The 20,489-nt window shown below is 41.1% G+C and overlaps 1 protein-coding gene across 1 annotated transcript; it reads left to right on the top strand.

Annotated features, from left to right (window-relative positions):
- The first annotated feature begins 17,691 nt into the window (after positions 1-17,691).
- On the top strand, positions 17,692-20,210 carry LOC117450122 (uncharacterized). The gene is made up of 6 exons (XM_034088159.1): positions 17,692-17,725; positions 17,809-18,120; positions 18,831-18,948; positions 19,042-19,160; positions 19,256-19,302; positions 19,430-20,210. The coding sequence occupies exons 1-6, from the start codon at positions 17,692-17,694 to the stop codon at positions 19,604-19,606; spliced, it is 807 nt and encodes a 268-aa protein (XP_033944050.1). The 3' UTR covers positions 19,607-20,210.
- Positions 20,211-20,489: the final 279 nt, after the last annotated feature.

A 20,489-nucleotide genomic window follows, 5' to 3' on the forward strand; every position in this document is an offset into this window, starting at 1 on the left:
TGTCGACTCGTCAGCAGCAGCAGCAGCAGCAGCAGGTGATCTCTCTCTCCCGTCAGATTAGACTTCACTCGCGTTTATGTCCATATCGATCAGATCCAGCTAGTTCTAGCTAATGATATGACTACCTGCTTATTAAAAGACACCTAAACAATAAGTGTCGCTATGCAACTGGGTGAGGCCACAAAGTATAGCGCAGCATTATGCATGTGTTTACATGCCCACCGGAACCCTGAGGCATTACCAACAGATCAACGCACAATCAACCCATACAGGACATCTCTTTCTCCACATTAAGTGTTAGACATTAGAGTTGACTATTCTTGTCTGTCACATAAGTGGCGCAACTGAATACTACCCGGACAATGAATCGAATGCAACCACATTTTCGCGGGAATTTCAGTTTGTTACGGATTCTGATGCTGAATACATAATGATCAAATAATTTAAAGTCAGAGTGTATTACAATGTTTCTTAGTCCACCAAAGCAAGGTGAACAACCTGGAAAGAAAGTCATAGGTATGTGCCCAATAACATTTTCTTCAAAGTAAATATTCAATATTTTTTCTTCAAAAGTAAATATTTTCTTCATAAGTAAATATGGGCATAACATGTTTTAATAGATAATTTTGTTATGGTGGTCCAGAGACAGGAATATAATTTCACATTTGTTATGTTATAAATGATTTTTTATGGTGGTTCAGAGACAGGGATTATAATTTGACATTTTGTATGTGTTTGCAGATGTGCTCATCAAGCACCTGGAGAAAAGATTCCAAGATCTCCAGAAAGGGAGTGTCCCTTCAAAATGTTCCATCTTCAACCCCAGTCAGTGGCCCTCTGACAGGCCATTGAGTCGTTGAATCAGCAAACACAAACAAGAAGAAGTTAAATTAAGAATAAAATTGAAATTGTACAATATAATATTGTGGTGGTTCATCTTATAATTCTAGAGAATGCACCAGACAGCATCTAAGACCTGCAGGTCCCCCAAACCTTTCGTGAGTCATTTCGTCCGCGCGCATTTTTCAGGGCCATCTCTATTGGACTCAGGGCCATCTGTAAATTAGCTTAGATGGCCCACCAGGGCCATCTCCCAAAATCCTTAATGTTAGCTAGCTGAGCTAGCTAACATTAGCTAACAAGGTACACTAACGTGTTTTGTTTCAGTAACTAGTTTTCTCCTTAAGAACTTCGTGGTCTCTGTGTATGCTGTGGATAACATTAGTGTTCACAAGAACAAGGTAAACTCCCGTGTTTTGTTTTAGTTGCTCTTCAGATTGAAGCGGCCAGTTTTATATCGACTATACTGTATGTGTGATCTCCTTTTACATCTCGTTGTGTCATTTGAGTTTATTTGCTGTGTGTAGATTCAAGGGTTTTGGTTATCTTGTCAATTTGTTTGGTTATTTAGGCACAGCTGTGCGTGACTCCCTCGGGTACACTGGTATGTGTTTTCCTAACGTAGAGAGCATTGATTAATTAATAAACTACACACTGAGTCAGGATCCTGACCAAATCCTTTTTTATTGTTGATCAAATGTTTTTCAAAAATGTATTCATACACATTTAGAAAAATACAATGTACAATCACAACCAGTACAACACAAATTACAAAAAATACAGAAAAAACAAACAATAACAACAATCAGACAAGAGGACAAAACTATGGAAAAATAACCCCTCCCACCCCCTGATCCGGACCATCCTTGTATTATTGCTCATTCAATCTAATATAGCATGCTAACAAACATGGTACTTACTTTATTTGTACAGCTCTGCATGGGAGACGATGGCGCGATGCAGAGCGCTGTCTGTGATTGTGCACGGGGGATGTACAAATGCAGCCACGCTGCAGCATTGGCAATATGTGCCATGTGGCAGATCAGCTCCACAGATGTTGAGTGCCAGTGGAGGAAGCCTGGCACTTCCAAAGTAGTCCAGCTCCAGCCGGTGTCTCAACTTTACCAACAGTGAGAGGAGACATACAACCCACTGGCCAGAGACATCGCCACTCAGGATGTAGACTGGTTCAGGTCTGCACTGAGGGGCGCACAGTGTGGCATGGCATGGCTTTTGTCACCTGAGCCAGAGCCGCGGCCTCAACATCAGGCCATTGTCACCGTGCCGGAGCTGGTGAAGGGGCATGGGGGTCGGGGGCTTGATTTATTCTTTATGAAAATAGTTGACTGTTGGAGAAATGAATCCAAATGAAACGTTGGACTGAACTACAACTACGCCTTTAAATCTCTACGGACTGTTTTTCAGTGGGATGGCAAGTTCCTATCTTTAAACATTTAATAGTTTTTTCTCAGAACAGATTTAATTTTCTGAAGTTAATTTAACTTAACCATGTAAGGTCATTATTAAAAAGGTACAATCAATTTGTTTAGGGTTGACTAAAATAATGATAAACATTTCATTTGGATAATTTACTGACAGAATAAGAAACTCAATAATGCTCTACTCACCTGTTCCTTTTTATAAAGTGAAACAGTTGAAACGATAGATTTTAGTAAACTTAAAAACAACCTTCTCCAAAAGCTATCAAGGAATATACCGAATACTTATTTTAGAACTTTATTACATATTATTTGTATATAGTTTGAATGATCCATAATTGACAGAAGCTTGTGTTTACACTGACCTGTTACTCATATATTAATCAGTATTGGGTCCACTCCTATTCATCATTTACCTCCTCCCACTAGGCACAATCCTCCGTCACCATGGCATCCACTTTCACTGCTATGCTGACGACACGCAAGTCTATATCTCAACCAAACCCAACACCGCCCTCCCGCCCACCTCCCTCACCACCTGCCTCCAGGATATCAGGAGCTGGATGAGCAGGAACTTCCTGAAGCTAAATGGTAGTAAAACTGAGGCCCTGCTCATCGGCTCAAAAAACACCCTCTCCAAAATCCTAACCACCACACCCCCAAGCATCATGATCGACGGCTTCCCTGTATCCTTCACCAGCCAAGTCAAAAGCCTTGGCGTCATCCTGGACAGCACCCTTTCGTTTGCACCCCACATAAAAAACATCACCCGTACTGCCTTCTTCCATATCCGCAACATTTCCAGACTCCGCCCATCCCTTTCACAATCCAGCACCGAAATCCTGGTTAATGCATTTGTCACATCCCGGATTGACTACTGTAATGCTATCCTCTCTGGCCTACCCACAAAACTACTCAACAGACTCCAAATCATTCAAAACTCGGCTGCCCGGATCATTACCCGTACCAAATCGTCTGACCACATCACCCCCATCCTCATCCAACTTCACTGGCTCCCTGTTCAGCACCGGATTGTCTACAAAAACCTTCTGCTTACATACAAAGCCTTCAACAACCTCACCCCCACCTATCTCTCCCACCCCCTCCCGCTCCCTGCGCTCATCCTCAGCCGGACTCCTGACTGTCCCCACCTCCCGCCTTAGCACCATGGGAGCCAGGGCTTTTAGCTGCATCGCGCCCAGGCTCTGGAACTCTCTGCCTCCACAGATCAAACAGTCTGACTCCATCACGACATTCAAATCCCACCTCAAAACCCACCTGTTTAAACTGGCCTACTCACTCTAAAACACATTCAACCTGCTATCACAGATCCCCCTCTCACTCCGTCACTCCGTCACTCCACACTCTTGCCTGGCCTGTTTTATGCTTTTATGCTGCTGTATTGCCTTGTCGGTTCGATTAAATTGTGTTCCGTTTTAGTTTTAGCTGTTTTAACACTTTTAAATGCACTGTAAGGCGACATTGGGTGTCCTGAAAGGCGCCTCGAAATAAAATGTATTATTATTATTATTATTATTATATATTAATGTCTTTGTAACTTCTTTAAACCACTACCTCACTCATTTCTTTCATTCATCACGGTTCAGTAAACTAAGTGACACATGAACCAGTTTAATCATTATAATAACGTAGGATTGCAACTCTTTGAAACTGTAGGTGGCTCTTAAAAGAGCCGTTGTGTTTGGGTGTGCTGGTCTCGGGTCAGTCTAAGCCCTCTCCGCGGATGCGGCGGGCCTGCTGGATGTCCTTGGGCCTGATGGTGACCCTCTTTGCTTGGTTCATCTTACTGGGGGGCAGCTACATGGATGTCGGTGCAGTCCACAGTCATTGTGCAGTTGAAGGCAGAATTAATTTATTATTGACTCCGAATGAAGCACAACTTCATGTCCTACAATACATTGACTTTATTTGTAATTGTGTAAAAAAATAAAGCATTGATTAGCAAGCGGGAACAGAGAATGGTGATGGATGGAGCTGGGAAGAGAGAAGAATAAAGAAAACAGATCAACTTTATTATCGGATATTAAAAATTCAATTTCAAAACAAGTTGCCGCTCCTACAGTTTTCTAGTGTGTAAAGATTATTTCACTTGACCTATGCAAAATATCACACTCAATACATGTGTGTCTCTGGGGGGTGCATTGTGCCTTTGATGTATATAAATAATATACCATAACCAAATAGTATTACGTACAGTGGAAATCAGGTTGCCAGAGCAGGTCAGTGTGCATGTTCCTCAGGGTCTCAGCAGTTACAGGTGAGGGAAAGGAAATAAAAGAGAAAAAGGTCAGTAACAACACTTTAAAGTAACACAACAGTAACACTTTGAATAATTATCCCTTCTAATAATTTTCTCTCAGTAATCACTCAACTACTGTCTTTCCAATAAACAGATTGACTCACCCTTACTGTCATCACAATGAAACACGTCCAGAAGAATGTCATGCAAAGCTCCCTGCCTGCCTTCGACTCTCCCTGACTGCTTCCTTAGCACCCGGTGGATGGCGCGGTAGGCTACTCTTCAAATGTTTCATGAAATACTTACCATCATGACTACTCTCTGTTTAAAATGTTGGTTTACTTCATGTAATAAAATAATAATTTCATGGTAAGGCTACAAAAAGTGACAAGGCTAAGAAATGTAATGCTAACTAACGTGCTCGCTACTCGTCGCTACTAGCTAGGTAGCTAACTTGACTATATATGTTCCATGCACAACATGTATATTACCTGATATGTCTGATCCAGCGACTCCTGGTCCTTTCATCAGACGGGAATCGATAGAACAAGCAAGTGGTATGATCACTTATGTGATTACAACCTGGTACAAAGCACACAGGCATCTTGTAAAAGTGAATTTATTTTTAGCAATCTCTTATTTATTGGAGGGAATAAATCAGTTCAGTCAGACAACTCACGTGTTCCTTTAACATGTTTATTAGAAGCAGCATATAGTTGAGTTTGGCGACTAGGCTCGGGCATCATCACTCCATAGATATACATGGCACGATGAGTGATGATTAAATAACTAACCCCCGAGCCTACAGGTGGAAGCTGGGGTGGTGGTGGGGCAGGCAAGCAGCAGCAACATGAAACACAGCAGCATGAACATGAACGCAGCAATAGCAAATGAACGCAGCAATAGCAAGTGAACGCAGCAAGCAGCAGCGACGTAGCTGCAGCAATAGCAGCAGCAAGCAATGCATGGAGAGAGATCTGGCAGGTTAAATAGAGCGGCATATTAAGGAGACTCTGTATGGTTGGTTGTAGAGCGGCAAGGGGGCGTTATGTATGAATGCAGCATAAGTGCTCGAGTTGACTGCCTGAACTAGCTCGCAGGCTTCGCCCCATTTATGAGATCTTCTTCTTCTTCTTCGCTTTAATTACGAGTCGCAACCACTTGGAGCATTATCGCCTGTGACATCACTTACGCGAGCCAGAATGGGATTTGTAGTCTTTGTAGTCGCGTATTTTTACATAGTCTTATATTTCAACAGTTTTACGACAAAATATGACTTTTTTGACATGGCACTTATTGTTTAAGAGTGACAAACATCATATGTGTAGTTTGTGGCACAATTCAAACGGGATCAAAAGATACGTTTTCTCTCTCCATTGAATTCAATGTAAATTTTTCGCTTCCGGGGTCCCATGGGCCGGAAGTAGATGGGCGTGACTTCGCCTCTCTATTGGCGCTGACGAGCCGTGGGGCCGCCATCTTGGACCGGTCACCCGCTCCACTCAGTGTAATCTGTCCGGCAGGCGCAGTGAAGTGTCAGCGCATTTAATGAATCATAACTCGCTGAATACAAAACTGATTTTCACGTTTTTTTTCTTTCTACAAACATCATATATGTAGGCATGATACCGGACACATGATTCGGCGTATTTGAATATTCATAACACTTAACAGCAATAGAATATTCTGGTATTTGATAGCCTATATGTTATGTATGATAGGTATTTTGCAAAAGACACACGATATATAATGTAGGCTAATATATACACACACACATATAAAAAAACACTAATGGTCTATATCAGGGGTCGGCAACAGGCGGACCGCGGTCCGGATCCGGACCCAGACGCCGACCTATACGGACCCGGAGCTATAATCAATACATTAATAGGGGATTTTTCGGCTCCTCCCACTTTTTTAACGCTGATTTGGGTGACTTGTGTAATTCGTGGAGAACCGAAGAGTTTTCGTTTTGGGGGTGGGGGGGGGGGGAGACCGTCCGTCAGTCTGACTGACGGACAACTTCTCACTTCAAAAAAGAAGAAGAAATCTAGACCGCAAAAAGAATTAAACAAGCGAGTACCTGTTTTTCCTGGCCAAGGACAGGTTCCATGAACACAACACGAGCGTAACGTGTCTTCACGTGGTATATGTCTCGTCTGAAAGGAGTGCTGACAGAGTGCACCGGAACGCCGCTCCAGCCCTGAACATATTGCAATACCCATAAGGAGCCGTACACATGCCGCAGTGTTTGCGTGGCTGTGTCTTTAGTTGTAAGCACAGTGGCGATCTGTTGTTATTAGCATCTGGTTAGCTAGCTATGCTAACGAATTTAAAGTGCTTTTCTACAACCAGGTGGAAGAGAGCTCTCTCCTGAGAGGCTCAAATAACCTCAGCTCAGTGAGGTTAAGGCACACCTTGATATGATCAATAGAGTTATTAATGAGACTAAATGAAAAACAGGTATAAAATACTATATGACAGTAACAAAAAAGTTGTTAAAAATAACAAGAATAGAGTTTAAAATGGGAGTGATTTGTAAAATATCCAAAAATAAAGATATGCTTACAGTTCTGTTTCATATGGGTGTTGAGAGATGTATCCATAGGTCTCTTAATGTTGCTCTCAAAGTGTACCAGATTGATGCTTTTAACTTCAATATTTAAAAAAAAATCTTCCCGGGGGAGCATGCCCCCGGACCCTCCTAGAGGAGGTTAGGTCCCCCCCACTTAAATCATGTTCACATGGATAGGATACTAAATACATTTGCACACATCTTGTGTCCATATCTTTCTGTTTGGGTGGTCATGCCACACCGTGCACATGCATGCATGCGTGAGTCATGGGGAGATATCTGGATTGGTTGCTTTTTCTTTGCACAGCATGAAAGAAAGGCCAAATGAATGGGCTGTGATTTTAGTTTTTTTAAGCAGAGGTTGAGTTCAATCATTTGTGCGGCCCTCAGAGGATGTTGTAAAAATTGAAAGGAAAAAGGTTCCCACCCCTGCTGTAAATAATAATAAAACCTCTTGATTTATAACTTAACATCTCTGTCTCCTATTGATCTGAGTATATTATAAAGAATAGCCAGTTAATTGAAGCATTATAGCCCAGGCCTTTGTCAGATGGTATATTACGCTGTTTTTTTTCTGCTTCGAATAGTTCTCTCTTTTTTCACCATACCTGTGTTTTTCATCACTGTAACCAATCAGCACCTGCATGTGTATGAGAATGGCCCTGACACCATTTCAGCCCAGATTTACAAACTCCTGGCAGGACAAGCTCCAGCTCAATTCTTACACTGAATTTAAAAAAAGTGAGTGAGGGACTGCAATATAAGAGGGAAAGAAAGAGAAACTTTAAAACTGTTCAATTGCTATGATGTGTAAAGACTGATATTGTTCTATAATCGTCTGAAACTGTTAAGTCATGATGTGAAACGGTTAACAAAGAAAAAGGGACTCAAGCTGCTGCTACACTTTATTTTATTTATCTAAAAATTAAGCACTTTTAAGATGCACATATTTTCAAAAGCTATTTTATTTATTTTCTCTATTTTATTTGTAAATGCAGCCCGAGAGGAACATTACACATATCCACAGTATTTACTGTATAGTTCAATGTTAATTGACAATAAATATTGTTGTTTTTGAATTGTACTTTCTTTATTTGATTGGCAGTCAGTTGTTGATTACATGCAGCCGTTGATAAAGCTACCGCTACTTCAATATATATCACACTAATTCAGGAAGCAAGTTAGACATTTTGATGTTCCGGACCTTTGCATGGGGAGATTTTCTCTAACTGGACCTCGTTGAATTTTAGTTGAAGACCCCTGGTCTATATGATAGAGAAGCAGAAGCAGATTGTGTAGGCCTACTACTCAGCTATTTTAATAAGTTGAAAAATGAAGAAACAATAATACATTATACATAGACAGAAGTTATATATCAGTAAAAATGAATATCTATGTCAGAAAAAATGAAAATCTACATCTATATTTATATAAAAAAATGTAAATTTTCAAGTTAAACACAAGAACATGACAACACCCCGCCCCAAACCATATTTACACAAAGTTGCTCATGAAAGTTTAAATGAGCTAAAAGCCCTGAAACAGGACTGTTTTGCAGAGCTTCTTTCTCGTGCTCCCTTTCTGCAGGTCAAGAGAGGTGAGTTTGGCAATGTGGTGTAGTCTTATTTTCAGAAACACAGACACAACCAATGACAACAAGTCGGAATAATGGTTGTCGATGCCAAACTGCGTCTCCTCAATGTGTTCCCCAAGCTGAAAAACATCCTCCGTTCCAATCTCCTCCCGGACGATGTAGGTGACTGTCGACACCTTTGGAGCTTGCCTTGTTGAAGCTTGGCGAATCACCCTCTCTGCAGCTCTCAGCACCTTCACTGTGCCTTGTGATGGAATCACTAGGCCACCGTTGTTTTTCAGGGCTAGAAGGTGGTAGCTCTCATCAAATGATGAAGGTACAGCATCTCTGACCAAGCTTGCACGGCACACATCACAGGACAGCTTTCGCAGAATCTGCCGGACTACAAATCCTGCGATGTAGACCAGCGCATTTTCCACCAGACCACCAAACCGAGTGGGAAGATAGCTGTGGTCACTCACCTCACTCAAATGTTGGCAAATGGAGATGGGTGCTCTTCAGCAGTTTCAGCAGAGGACATCTCTACCGCAGACAGGGACACAGTGTGATCTTGGGCTGCCACATTGCCTGTCTCACTAGGTGAAACACCACACCGAACCATCAGACGGCGGAAGATGGCCTGGAACTGGCGTGCAGATGGATTGTTATTCCAGCCACCTTGTATGGAAAGCAGGCACACAATACATACATTACTCATAAGTCATTTTCAGCATTTATTGCAATTAAAAGAACATCAACCCTACCTGACGCTCTGATGGAATTAAATAGGAGCTCCAAGTGATCCTGGCTGAACCTGTAGGTGAGGACATACCGCTGAACTTGGAGCAGTTCAGGAATCATCAGCATCAACGTGTCGATGTTAATGACAAATCCGATGACTGACAAGTACCTGCAAAAGAAAAACATTTTATTACTCTGATCATGGCAAAACATATACAGTATACTTGTAGGATACTTAGCTAACTAGGAACAATGTAATTGCAGAACTGGGATAACTTGAGAACAAGAACACATGCAAGAACACATGCAATACATACCATTTTGACACCTACATGTGCTTGATGTTGTGTAATACGTACCATTAGAAGCATCTGGGACCTCAAAAACACTGAATACAAGATCATTCAAATAGAAACAAAACTGCAGATTGAAAAACATTGAAACAAGAGAACATCATTTCAACATACATACCCTCCTTCTAACACCTGCAAAACTTGATGTTGTGTAATACATACTATTTAGAAGCATCTGGGACCTCAAAAACAATGAATACAAGATAATTCCAACACACAAAACTGAACACAGAAAAACATTGAAATAAAAGACCATTTTGCGCATTTGCGTACCGACGTACTTGTGAAGCTTTTCCAGAAGGCGGTTAGATCACCGGACGACAGAGTCGGTCTCCGTGTGCACAGACAGGGGTGCTGTTAACGTCGGTCTGTACAACGGAACTGTGCCAAAACTACGCCAACCGGCTGCGGAGGGAGACTCCCCCCTTCACTGGAGAACTGCGCTAAAACAGCTGATCACAACGTTCACACTCTGTGGTCACGAAGTACTCCACTAGCCCCCCCCCCCCCCTCTGTCGACTTTCCTGAAGTACTCCCCCGTTGATAGAAATCAACACGTAATGAATTAAGACCCCACGGTTTGATGATTGATAGGTGTGTGGGTTGTCTTTCATTTTGACATGCAGAAAAATGTTATAATAAACATAGATACTGTATGTTAAATGGATATATCCGCCTTCTTTCATTTATCTTTCCATTCCCACAACAATATACATAAATAAATGGCATTTTTTGGACATAGTTCGAATGGTGATTAATCATGATTAATTAATTTTTAAGCTGTGATTAATCTGATTAAAAATTGTAATCGTTTGACAGCCCATATATATATATAAATATATATATATATATACACACGCACACACACACACAGAGATAGGTATTTCACCCTGCCCTGTTATTGATAATAGAATATTTACATGTATGAATGCTATTAGCTTTATGATGATACACCTACTCTTTGGAGGTGAACCAGGAAGCTGACGATGGAGGGAATAACACCATCTCTGATGCGGCTTTCACACCAGCGCTTTTCAGTTTCTAGCTCCGAGCGGGAGCTTTTCTGGTTCAGCTCCGGTTTCCCTTTTCAGCTCCCGCTCTGTTCACACCGCCCACTGGCGCCCCAGAGCTGCCCCTGCTGCGTCATGACGTCACCGTTTATATCGCTGATCGCTCACAACAACAACAACTGCGTCGGGTCGATGATCGTGTTGCTTTTAATCACACGAAGCCAGAATAAATTGAATAACGACTTCTCCAACCTTATACTTTGCTCCAGAGTGCCGTGGTTCATTGTTTATTAATGTGTTTCTGCAGCATTTACAGACCGCTGCAGTGCTGGCTGCTCTTCCACGGGAGTTTATTCTCCCGTTAGCTCCCGGTTAGCTCACACTGCAGCGGCCGCTCTAAAGTATTCACTGTCCGACTCACACAAGCAGCTGATGCATATCCCCAGTTCCCCTTAGCCTAAGTGAATGTGTGTCAGTCTGAATTGACACTGTTTGGTATCACAACGCTGTTATGAAAGTTTCTCTGGTATAAAACGGGTGATGTTAGCATAGCAACCGAAGCTAAACTGACTACTTGCATCCGATAGCTGAAATAATACAAAACAACACGTCTGCCTCTCTCCACAATGATCGATAACAGTGAACGGATGGTCAAAGTAAGGTACAAATAAACAGAATCACACGAAGCCTGGTTAGTGTTGCCTGACTTTATAAAGTGTGTTTATAAGCACACTGCTTGTAGGCAGGCATAACAGTCGACCCATGTTCAGGGAAGGTGGGTTTAGTTTCCTGCACGCCTCGACGTAAGAGAGACGTAAGCGACGTCGCCTCTTAGCTCCAAAGCTCTTGCCTCTGGACCGACAATTTTTTGGAGCTGGAAATGAAGCGGATTTCGGGCTCTAGCTCCGAGCCGGAGCTGAAAAGGCGCTGGTGTGAAAGGGGCATGAGTCGGACAATCTGTCCTGTCCTGTCAAACTCGTCCTGCTTACAATGCTCACTGCAAATCACGGATGACTCGCTTGCAGTGAACCCTTCCCTCCTCAAAGCAACTTCCCACTTCTTCCTCATATCTTTGTCTTTGGGAAACCTTCAAAATAAAAACGGGAGATTTGAGAGTCAACACAAACATTTTTTAAGAAGGAGGTCAAGCTTATTTTCTTCCTTCTTCATAGATAGATTAGATTAGATTTTACTTTATTCATCCCACAACGGGGAAATTCACTTGTTACAGCAGCATATGATTTATAAAGTCTCAGTTGGCCATACACATAATGTTTGCTGGCTACGATTTCGCTGGCGGACATCAATACAGTACAATAATATTCTATTTACAAAATACAACCAATAATAATGTTGAATCTTACTTGTGAAAAGTAATCCCCCGACCCCTGTTCGCAATCGTCCGCCGATTTGCACAGCAATACGCCGCACAGTGCTCTGGCATCTTGAAACCTCTGCTGTCTCTGGGTAGAATGTCTGTAGGATGACCGGTCCAAGATGGCGGCCGTATTTCTTGCGCCCCAGCAGCCAATGCGGCGTCTACTCTTTATATGTCTATGGTCATTACGCCTAACACGTAAACACTCCCGCTACATTTGTTTTCCCCTGTGTTCTGCTTGAAAGCAAGTACCTGCCTATCTTTAGTATCTGTATATCTATATCTGACCATTAGAATCTGTATTTTTGAAATTGTCGTTTTTAACACCGTAGTTTTACAAATTATAGAATAATTAATTACCTGTGTTTTCCAATTTTACTCGGCAGTTCGTTTCGTTAGCTAACGTTAGCTAAAGCTAGCGGTACTAGTTAGCTAGGCAATGGTTTGTTGCTTTGCTCCGGGTTGCAGCCACAGGTCTTCGCATGAAACGTGCTCGTTCTATCGTTTCCCGGCCAATGTTTTCCAAAGGAGAGTCTGGATTCGTGCCATGGGGTAAGCTGACGTTACATTTTTGTACATGTCACGGTGAAATGTAAATGATGGGTAGTGACTGTATCGCCGCTTTAGAGATGGCGCTGCTGAAAAGACCGCAACATAAGTAAAGATAATTAATACATCCTATTAAAACCTGTGTGGCTTATATGATAAGTCTAATTAGTACAAGCAGGATAACGTTTCACCATGTAGCTAAAGATTGTAGTCAGGGAAATCAGTTTGACATATTGAACTAATAACAAATCACCTCTGGCTGGCAGAGAACTCTCTGCTCCATAGCTTCTCTTGGACGTAAAACCACATGTACATTTTACATTTATATTCAATTTAATATTCCATCCCTCACATACTTTTGTATATATAATAACTTATATTTTGTTTTTCTTGTTATGCTGCTGCAACACAAACATTTCCCAAATTGGGATCAATACAGTAATATCTTAATTAATTAAGAAATATAACTATTATAATTAGTGTAGCAGCTGACACCTATTTTCAATATGGATTAATCTACCATTTATTTCTTTAGTTCAATTTTCATCTATAAAAATGTCAAAATAGTGAAAATGTTCACGAGACAAAGTGCAAGGTTATATCTTTAGATGTTTTGTTTTAGCCTATGTACTGTATGTCTTAATGCTCTTATATGTAACAGTGTGACTTCCATGAAACTAATATTTTACATCTTCCCAACAGACGAGCTGACAGGAAACCTAACACTCTAACAACAACAACAACATTGCAAAGACGAGTAAATGTAAATTAAATTTTAATTAATTTCTTCTTCTTTCTTGCAGTGAGGTGAAGCTGACCTTGCACTTGGTGCCAGTAAGGATGCTCCTCACGCAGGCTGAATGTTTCTCCCTCCTTACTGACACAGAAGCCCTTGATTTGCAATACTTCACTAATTGTCATTTCCCTGGCTCCGTAGGGAAACTTTACCTCCAGCACAGCGAAAGACCCTACCAGACCATCTGGAGATGCCCCCAACACTCCTGATTGGGAGAGCCACAAACCTGACTCATGGACCTGCATCTGGGTTGCAGTGGTGAATGCCCTGACGCCCTCACATTCATTCCTAGTCCCCCACTGTACAGACAAAACACCATCAAGGGCCTGTTGTTGCCCTAGCACCCTGGCAATAAGGGAAGCAGTCAAACACTTTGACCTCAGGACAGCTCCAAAGTTGCTGGCAGTCAACCTTCCTTTCCTGAACAAATGCCAGTTTGGGTTGGTTCGCTGACCAGTGGTAGCCACCTGCATTGCCCTCTGTTGCTCCTCAGACAATGCCAGGCTTGCCACAATTGCCTCAGGTCCCTGATGCCCAACAGATTTGAGAATTTCAGGAACAGTAAGTGTTTCCAAGTTGTAGTGTTCCTCTTCTGGCTCGGGGGAGAGAAGCCAAGAAATTCCTGAGAACCTGCCCCCGAGTCTGTCCCTCAGCCAGTCACGATCTTCGGAGGTGGGCTCTCTTGTCAGCGGGTTAAATTAGTTATTGGTTGGAGGAAATAGCTCCTCCACTGAATGCGTACGTTTAGCTGCCTTTGGCTTCTTCCATTGACAGGGGGAGTCAGTGCAGCTGAAATTGTGGATGGCAAAGATGGCTAATGCAGCCGCATGACTGCATTTCCATTCTCCACGTGGGCATTCACATTTTGTGGAGAGAATTCCCTCTTCTCCTGTAGATACCTGTGGTGGTGGGATTGTTTTATTATTTAAAATATATTTACATTTGTAATGCCTTCCCAATTATCCCTTTAATTGTTTATAGCCTACTGTATGTTTATTTCATGGATATTTCTGTGTTTTCTGGTATGTAATATTTGTAATCTTGGGGCCTCTTCTCTTTAACATCTACATGCTACCACTGGCTCAGATAATGAAGAACAACAAAATAAGTTACCATAGATATGCGGATGACACACACATTTACGTAACCATTTCACCAGGAGACTATGCTCCAATTCAAACACTGAGTAAGTGTATTGAACAAATCAATGACTGGATGTGTCAGAACTTTCTCCAATTAAACAAAGACAAAACTGAGGTAATGGTCTTTGGAGCCAAGGAAGAACGTATAAAAGTTAGCGCTGAGCTTCAGTCTGCAATGTTCAAAACAACAGATAAAGCCAGAAATCTAGGTGTAGTCATGGACTCTGACCTGAGTTTCAACAGTCACATTAAAACAATTACTAAATCAGCCTACTATCACCTAAAGAATATATCTAGGATTAAAAGACTAATGTCACAGCAGGATTTGGAAAAACTTGTCCATGCTTTTATCTTCAGTAGACTCGACTACTGTAATGGTGTATTTACAGGTCTCACTAAAAAATCTATTAGAAAGCTGCAGCTGATTCAGAACGCCGCTGCTCGAGTCCTCACTAACACTAAGAAAGTGGATCACATCACTCCAGTTCTTAAGTCTTTACACTGGCTTCCTGTGTGTCAAAGAATATATTTTTAAAATACTGCTGCTCGTTTATAAAGCTTTGAATGGTTTAGGCCCAAAATACATTTCTGACCTACTGCTAAATTATGAACCATCCAGATCTCTCAGGTCTTCAGGGACGGGTTAGCTTTCTGTCCCCAGAGTCAGAACTAAACATGGAGAAGCAGCGTTCAGTTATTATGCTCCAAATATCTGGAACAAACTCCCAGAAACCTGCAGGTCGGCTGCAACTCTGACTACTTTTAAATCTAGACTAAAGACTTTTCATTTTGCCGCTGCTTTTAATTGAACTATTCACATCTTAAACTGCACTGTAACTTTTATCTATGTATTTTTTCTTTTAATGTTTATTTTATTAGCTTTTCTTTTTAATGACTGATTTTAAATGCCATTTTCTTAATGTCTTTCATTTTTGTAAAGCACTTTGAATTGCCTTGTGTTGAAAGGTGGTATATAAATAAACTTGCCTTGCCTAATAAAGATTTCATGTGACACATAAAATGGATTTGTTGATGGGAATTAATGTCACTAATTTGAATAAATTAACTCTAGGTTAACGGTACTCTTGCTATCACTACTCACCGACACTATAAACCTTGTCCTTCATGCTAGCCCTGACAACACCGGTAAGCACACCTTCATCTAGGCTGCACTGTTTTACGTGTCCTGACTTGTAGTGGTTCTCTCCTCTATCTACACTCTTCTTGTCATCTTTGTAAAACGATATCAGACTGGTAATTGACACAGCCATGACTTCTAGTTAAATTCAGTGTGGCTAAAATGAAAAGCTTTGTTAAAATATGCAAGCACGCGAAAGTCAAAGTCAGCTTTATTGTCAAAAATTCTACATGTGTTATACATCCAGAAATATCATTTCCCACAGTGTGACATGTATACATAAAACAAAACAAAAATGGCTTAGATAACCGGGGTATACAGTTTAAAATGTTAATATATTTAAAGTGTTCAAAGTGCAGTTTCAGTGCATGTCAGTTGAAACGATCTTAAGTTAGCGTGACGTTGAAGTCGTGCGACCCTGCTGCTGTACTGGCTTGTAGTTCGTTTATAGCATAACGTTAGCATTTCGCTTTTGGCGACTAGATTTATGATTCAAAAATTATAAAAGTAGGGTAGACATGTGGAGATTATCCGGCTGAACAAAACGTGATCCCTCTCTTAAATGTGTGTCAACCACAGACCTTATTTCGAGCTATTTTCCAAAATCCTATGGAGAATTTGCATTGGTTTTTCACGAAGGAACCGGAAGAAGTTTACTTCCAGGTTTTACGACGCGTCACTGCGGTTCCCTCGCCCCATACACGATACATCCATGCCCATACATCCCACCAGTGGCAGCGCCAGGGTATGGCTGGGGTAGGCTACATCCATACCAAGAAATGGCTTAGCCCCACCATGAAAAATGATGTTAAAGTAAGCAAAATAAAGTCCGCCAACTCGCGCGGAGTAAATTGCACAGACAGCAGTTAGTCAGATTGATTTCAGTAGCCACTTCTCTGGAAATACTGAAGACCAGAAACGGTTTTGAAAACTTTTGTCACGTAGTGATCATCTTCTCAATAGAACATCTTTGATAATGTCTTCTGGCTAATCAGAATCAAGATAACGGCGTGGTGTTGTTGCAGGAAGTCCAGACGGAGAATACTTTTGCTGTAGTACAGGGGTGCACATAACTGGTACGCAGGTTATGTGCGTAATCTGAAATGCGTACCGTCACTTGTGTCACAAAGCGCATTTGCGTACCGACGTACTTGTGAAGCTTTTCCAGAAGGCGGTTAGATCACCGGACGACAGAGTCGGTCTCCGTGTGCAGACAGGGTTGCTGTTAACGTCGGTCTGTACAACGGAATTGTGCCAAAACTACGCCAACCGGCTGCGGAGGGAGACTCCCCCCTTCACTGGAGAACTGCGCTAAAACAGCTGATCACAAAGTTCACACTCTGTGGTCACGAAGTAGGCCTACTCCACTAGCCCCCCAACGTCGACTTTCCTGAAGTACTCCCTCGTTGATAGAAATCAACACGTAATGAATTAAGACCCCACGGTTTGATGATTGATAGGTGTGTGGGCTGTCTTTCATTTAGACACACATGTTATAATAAACATACATACTGTATGTTAAATGGATATATCCGCCTTCTTTCATTTCTTTCCATTCCCACAACAATATACATAAATAAATGGGATATTTTGGACATAGTTCGAATGGTAATTAATCATGATTAATTAATTTTTAAGCTGTGATTAATCTGATTGTAAAGTTGAAATTGTAATTGTTTGACCGCCTTAAAAAAAAGTTGAAAAAAAATCTTATTATAGCATGTAAAATACATAGTTTATCCTCAAACTCAACACAGACAGTAACACGTCTGTCCATGTCCTCCGACTGTTGAAGTAACAACTTCCTCCTTTCTTCAGCAAGGAGGGGCCTCAAATCCTCTTTAAAGAGTGAAAACCGGTCAGAAAATTCTGAGCCTCAGTGAGTGTCACACTGAAAATGAAGTTTTCCTTTGTCTTGTTTCTTTTATTAGGTATGATTTTTTTTAAACGGATACATTTGTTAATGATTTATCTTCTCTTGTGTCTTTATGAATAAACACTTTTTGTATTGCAGATATCCCTCATCTAAAAGGGCAGCAGAGGATCGAGGAGTTTGAACAATTTCTGCTGAGACTCACCTTCCCTTCATTTTACAATAATTACAACAAGTCCTGCTGTAAACTCTATCCAGGAGGATGTTACAAGCTACTGGACAGTGCAGGGTTTACCTGTGGTTTACTGAAAGGAAGAGTAACAACAACTGAAAAGGACGGCTGGATAGAATTTAAAATATCTAATGTTCGGTTTGTGGACGGAGGCTTTTACAGATGCATGGTGCTAGGAACTCAAAACCACATCTACAGTGATTACTATGTCGAGGTGTCTGGTAAGCAGTCTTATAATTTGTAGTTATAAAAGTAAATTATGACATAGCCACAAGTGTGTAAAATAACGCTTTGGCCAAAACTGAATTATTACTGCTTCATGAAATAAATGTTCACTTGCAAAATAATGTTTGATGTTTTGTTCCTCAGTAAAGTAAGGAAGCAGTTATAAATTATTATTCTGAGCAAACACTCTAGAACATGGGTGTCCACACTTTTTCACCGAGGGCCACATAAAGGAAAATATAAGAAGGGCTGGGTCACTCCACTCACTAGAGGTGAGGTATATTGCCTCATATGCTAAGTTATAAGTTAGCAAAATCAATCAAATGTAGGTAAATTAAGCTTGATAACTTGAACATGCTGTAAGAAACACAACAGCCCATACATCACAGCTCTCCATAGGGTTTCATTTATTTAGTTTGCAGCTCATGCCTTAAAACAAGCTTCAGGTTGCTTATAAAAAGATTTGCTATGCAAATAAGTGATAAGGCTTTTTATATGAACTAAGATTAGTTTGAAAATGTTTCCAACTTTAATTGATTGAATTTATTCGAAAAGTGGACACACATTTGTACATATATATTTAGTTAGTACAATATATGACAAGCACAAGTTTAATTTGTGGGCCATAATTCATTATACTATTTGAATTAGCTTAATTTGGACACCCCTTCTCTAGAAGCTTATGTGATATGCTTGCATTGTTCAGAGGTTTCAGGTCACAATAGACCTTTACTGGCAACAACCGTCAAAGCCCCCAGCAGCTCCACGACACCCCCCCACTCCACCGGGCCGGATGTGGCGCAGGACCGCAGTGACAGTCCCAGGTATTCTCTCTGTATATTACCCATGTTCTGTTGCTTGCCTGATAACAGTGCTGTCTGACTGAAGATAAGATATGTATTTGTTTTCCTCTCCAGGGTTCCCTGGACATTTGGCTTGCCACTTGCTGTCATTGTGTCCATTACAGTGATGCTTTTGATCACTTCAGTTATTGGTGTGGTTTGGTGCAGGGTCAAGGCAAAACGTAAACAGACGAGTAAGCAGTTTACTTAAATTGGTGATCACAACTATCTGAGTGTATGAAAGAAAAAATATACAGTGCATTCAATGACATTTTGCTTTTCTTTGTAGACAAATATGGAGAAACTCTGTGTGAGTCACTGAAACAAGAGGCCCCGGTGAGTGTAAACAGGGAACAAGTGGAGGCTGTGATTCATTGTCACTTGATTTCAAAAGCAGATTGAATGTTTATGCTTCAAACTTCCTCCACAACAATGTCTCTTGCCAAAAATGTGTCCCTCCCAGGAAATCAGTGGCATTGTCTACACAACAGTGGACTTCATAGCCCACGAGAAACCGACAACCGAGGTGTATGCAAACCTGAGGATGCACAAAACACAAGTTATAGCCCCTGACTCAACCTGGAGCGCAGAGCCTGATTGGATGGTGGAGTACTCCACACTGGCAATCCACCAGCAGTGAATACCTGTGAAAGTTTAGTTTAGTTTCTGATTTTGATTGGATCGATTTAATTTGTTCCACTAATTTACTTTTTAAAATAACTCCATTGACACTCACCAGGCAGGCAAAAAGGATAAACACATGCATTTGGCTGCATAACAAACAAGTAGAATCAACATCATCTTCTGCTTCTTTGTTTTTAACTTTTTTCTTTTATCAGTTGTGAGTTATGATCATGCAATATTAAAGGTCCAATGTGTAGTATTTAGGGTGACTTAATGTCAAATATGGAATATGATTTTCATGATAATCTTATCCTTTGTGCACAATCCCCTCAAACTAAGAGATGTTGTGTTGTTGTCAGCTGAGAAAGAACCTTTTCATATCTACACAGGGAGCTGGTCCTCCTCTAGGAGTCCGCTATGTAACGTCTTTGTGTTTTTTCAGTAGCCTACAGTACAAGTACTAACCGAAAACTATTGAGACAGGGCTTTTAATATTTTATGTTATACCTGAAGGCCACTGCCACTCGCCAACACGCTTGGAAATGGAGGAGTGAGCTGAGGGGTGTTTAATTTGATGCAATCTTTAAGCTCGCTAGATGCCGCTAAATCCTATCTTGTGAGCATGTGTTGTTTGTGAAAAAGATGAATGACATACAAATAAAATGATTTTGCATTAAAGAAATAACATTGTCTGGTAAAAATAACCATATTATCGTGTTTGCTTCAATGTGTTTTCTCTGAGTCCTTACGATACTGTTCACAGAAATAGCAGCGGAGTTGTCAGGTTATCAGGTTATCCTTTGTTATATCAATGCTTCACTTATCAGCTTCTTCCCGATTACAACCCAGCTATTCTGAGAGTCGCTCAATACTCTATTCTTGGCCACTCTTTCCTTTAC

The sequence above is a fragment of the Pseudochaenichthys georgianus genome, chromosome 7 (genome assembly GCF_902827115.2).
Source record: "Pseudochaenichthys georgianus chromosome 7, fPseGeo1.2, whole genome shotgun sequence".
Taxonomy (NCBI): domain Eukaryota; kingdom Metazoa; phylum Chordata; class Actinopteri; order Perciformes; family Channichthyidae; genus Pseudochaenichthys; species Pseudochaenichthys georgianus.

Excerpts from the sequence above, each read along its gene's own strand:
- LOC117450122 (XM_034088159.1), top strand. The coding sequence starts at position 17,692 with ATGAAGTTTTCCTTTGTCTTGTTTCTTTTATTAG. Across the intron at positions 17,726-17,808 it reads TGTCTTGTTTCTTTTATTAG|ATATCCCTCATCTAAAAGGG; the intron begins GTATGATTTTTT and ends TTTGTATTGCAG. Across the intron at positions 18,949-19,041 it reads GACCGCAGTGACAGTCCCAG|GGTTCCCTGGACATTTGGCT; the intron begins GTATTCTCTCTG and ends TTTCCTCTCCAG.